This window comes from Otolemur garnettii, unplaced genomic scaffold (assembly GCF_000181295.1).
Source record: "Otolemur garnettii isolate 467f Iridium unplaced genomic scaffold, OtoGar3 scaffold00143, whole genome shotgun sequence".
Classification (NCBI taxonomy): domain Eukaryota; kingdom Metazoa; phylum Chordata; class Mammalia; order Primates; family Galagidae; genus Otolemur; species Otolemur garnettii.
In genome coordinates, this window is record NW_003852538.1 from 671,751 (window position 1) to 675,453 (window position 3,703).

Sequence of the window (3,703 nt, forward strand, 5' to 3'; positions counted from 1 at the left end):
AGCTACGTCCAGAGAGCAAGACCACCACCACACACCAGCTACGTCCAGAGAGCAAGACCACCTCCACACACGAGCTACGTCCAGAGAGCAAGATTCACCACCACACACCAGCTACGTCCAGACAGCAAGATTCACCACCACATACCAGCTCTATCCAGTTACTAGTTTTACTTATATTTTGCTGTTACTATCATTTTACGTGAATATACTTAGATTTGACACAAGTGATTTAAAATCCCAAGGCTAACAATGTAAAGTGTCAAAGTGTCACACAGTTTTTTCTTTTTTTTTCACTTGTACATGGTTCAGAGAAGAAAACACACCCCTCATTGGAAAATGAAAGGAAGCTTGGAAAGAAACCAAACTGTTCACACGTTACCGTGTGGTGTTTTAGCCACATTAGTTAAGTATATTGAGGGTCCCTTTGTAACCATTTGAGTCTTTCCTTATCACCTTCCTCCTTCATGCTACAAAATCACACCTGTTCCACCCTTAAAATCACACTACAGTAAATATTTATATTCAAATTGAATAGTTTGAACAATTTTTTAAATTACATATATTTATCAAACACTGAAACATATTTTCCCAGCCCTCCAAACATGACCCCCAAGATAACAGTAATCAAGAAAAGTATTGATTATCACAAACTGAATTTCTTCTAGTTTTGGAGAGAAGCATTTCTCTTCTCTGTGACAAATGTCTACAGTTTCCCTTCAAATACTAATAGATTAAAAACAATCAGCATTTCTCAGTCTGAGAAAATTAAACCCCCACTGTTAAACATCTCGATTAGAGAGCAAGGTATTTAGGGTCAGAAACCTAAAGCTTCAATGAGCTTTTACCAGAATTGCTCAGCTCTCTGTGAGAACACTGGATTCAGTTCCTCCAAATAAAACACACCTCATTTCCTTACATTTTAAAATCATATTTCTTATACTTTCCTTTTTTAACAGAACAGAAAATAAAACGATAACCTGTTTGAGAAAGGCGTTAGAAATGCTACTTATTGTTATTTAGGAATAAAAATTCCTCTCCAGAGTTCTTCACTCTCTGCTATAAATACGCTGTTTCAGAAGCTGCCCCAGGCACTCAGAGGACAGGAGAGCATTTATTTTCTTTTGGAGAGAAATCTCCACAGTGTGGGTGCAGCTGTCTCCTTTTATTCTCCCTCCTCATCATATTTGGCTAAACTGTCATGGAGACCTGGCTTCATTTCCACCTCATTTCAGACACTTTCCAAGGGCCAGAGGCTCCTGGCTGGCCAGGGGAGCAGCGCCTCTGGCAGACACACTCACCTGAGGTCCCGAAGATCAAGCAGGCAAGAATCACCAAGTAAAATCCAGCCTCCATTTTCCACTTAACAGCTGCTCATGCTTCGCTTGGGGGAAAAAAAATCTTCCAGATAAGAGAAGCAAAGACGGGACGGAAATGTGCCTTCATGGTGGGGGAAAAGTCGGTGACGAGCACTTCCTCCTATTGAATTGTTTGGGGAAGTTTTACACCAGTGTCCTTTTGTCTGTTTCCTTAGAAAGAAGGGATAATGATTACCTCCCTGTTTTTATGTAGAAAAAATTCCAGCCTCAGGAGTAAAATATATCCCCTTAAATCTTCACCTACCATCCCTCTGGCATGTGACTACTTCTTAACCTCAAGAGGGGAGAAAGGAATTGTGATCGTAGGTGACTGAACGTTCCTAAAACATTACACCTGTTCAGGTGATGCAATTCTGCTAAATAAACATGAACCGTGTAATTCATGAGGGTCTGTGATGAGTGGTGTGAAGACATAAGCACGTGCTGTTTGTACAGTGACAGGCGGGGAGTCTACTGGGAAAAGCAAGTTAGGATGGCACGTCTGCTGTGTCACCTTTCAGCTTGACGGCAAGGTTACATTCTGAGATCATCATCTCCACTGTGGAGACGCAGAGACTCAAACTAAACCTGTTGCATTATCTATGTCAGGCTTCCCCAAACAGATAATGGCTTCTGTCCAAATAGGAGAAAAAAGAATATGCTTGACTCAGTATTTAGTATTAAGAGCAGTTTATTGGCAGTATGAAACGACGTCAGCTTTGCTGCATTAAAAATTCATATTTCAGCAGAACATCTTGTGTTTTTTGAGGGTAGTTACTTTAACTTTGTCTCTTGAGGATTAAAACCCTTCAGAAATGGAAGGACAGACACAGCAGCATCTTTGTAAGAACTTCTGGAAATGGGATGAGTGACAGTGCTCCCAAAGGCATCTGCCTTTTACTGGGAGAGAGATTCCAGGAAGACAACATATTCAAAAATCCCTTCTTAGTAAAAGAGAGACCAGTATTTAAAATTCTTGATACTTTGAGTTACTACAAATTTGTTTTTCGTTTTTAAAGTAAAACAACTCACAATGTAGAAATACAGTAGATGGAATTCTGGAGCAGAAGTCACCTTTATGTCTAATAATAGAGTAAATACATATACATCCAGTGACAGTAATTGTGCTCTGTAGTTGATGGAGAGGAAGTACTATAAATACATACTTAATAGGTAATATCATCAAGACACATCTCCATATAAAATAGTCACTGCTTTTGATTAAAAAAAACTTATTTGTTAAAAATCCATTATCAATCACTTAGCAGCAAGATTCTGGTAACTGAGAAAGGTAATAGCACTTAAAACAGGAACAGTTAAACAGCTGACAGTCCATCACAAGACGTATTTTGAAAACATTAAAGCATCTAAACAACAATCAGAATGTCTTCAGCAGCCCTTCCAGTCATCCTCTGATGACATTCGTCACTGAATATTACACACGTACACTCCATGTGGCAGAGAGTCAGCAAAGACAAACGAAATCCACCTTAGGCTATGTGAGAAATCTGTCAGCATAGGACCTTCAAAATATTAGTAACTCAGGGATGCTCACAAGTGCATTCACATACAAGGGGCAGGCGATCTTAACCACGCCGCCCAGCCTTCCACAATCCATGCCACAGGTTGGCTTCAGAGCCTCTCTTTTCTTCCACTGCAGGAAACTCCTTCCAGAAGCCTGGGGTGGGTGATTTGATTAATCACCCCAAGAGATTGGTGGTCAGCTTTCAGTGACTCACTGGCCAGTTTCCGCTGCGAGTCTGCTCTCATACAGGCACAGAGCATGATGCACGAACTCGTACTGCTCACTGGTTTGGACCATTCCCCCTCTGCAAGGAAGAAATCACAGGATAACTTCTTGCTGCTAACACCTTGCAATCTCAAGCAGCACAGAGACTAAATCAAACCCGGGGGGACACACGGAACAGGGAGCCCAATGATTCTTTTGTCCCCTCCTTACCTGTGTCCAAATGTCCCAACCCTGGCAAAGTCAGTATGTTAATGTATATTAAAGAATTAATACAGTGCCTGGTACACACAAGGCACTTGATTAATTTTACTCATGTACCATTACCAGGGAGGTGCTACAGCTTAGAGGTTAAATACAGAGTGGACTTTGGAACCAGCCAGGCTGAGTGGGAGTCCTTCCTCTGTCAATTATTAGCTGTGTGGTCTGCCACACAGTCCTTAAAGCTCTTTGCACCTTTGTTTCCTCCTCTGTCACAGAAGAGTAGTAACAGTACCAAGTTGGGGAGGTTGCTGTGAAGGCCGAAGGAATTCAGGGTAACTGGAGTGTCAGTGTTACAGCACCAAGTTGGGAAGGTTGCTGTGAAGGCCGAAGGAATTCA

At 41.4% G+C, this 3,703-nt stretch overlaps 2 protein-coding genes across 4 annotated transcripts in view; both read right to left on the minus strand.

The window, feature by feature from the left end:
- PTPRB (protein tyrosine phosphatase, receptor type B) overlaps positions 1-1,397 on the minus strand; it is a 125,342-nt gene extending 123,945 nt beyond the window's left edge. For both annotated transcript variants that reach the window (XM_023518636.1, XM_003798935.3), the window contains exon 1: positions 1,299-1,397. In XM_023518636.1, coding sequence (XP_023374404.1) covers positions 1,299-1,353 — 55 coding nt within the window. In that variant the 5' untranslated portion in view covers positions 1,354-1,397. The remainder of the gene's footprint in view (positions 1-1,298) is intronic.
- Positions 1,398-2,022: 625 nt separating this feature from the next.
- Positions 2,023-3,703, minus strand: part of PTPRR (protein tyrosine phosphatase, receptor type R) — a 344,290-nt gene continuing 342,609 nt past the window's right edge. For both annotated transcript variants that reach the window (XM_003798938.2, XM_012810853.2), the window contains one exon: positions 2,023-3,184. In XM_003798938.2, coding sequence (XP_003798986.1) covers positions 3,091-3,184 — 94 coding nt within the window. In that variant the 3' untranslated portion in view covers positions 2,023-3,090. The remainder of the gene's footprint in view (positions 3,185-3,703) is intronic.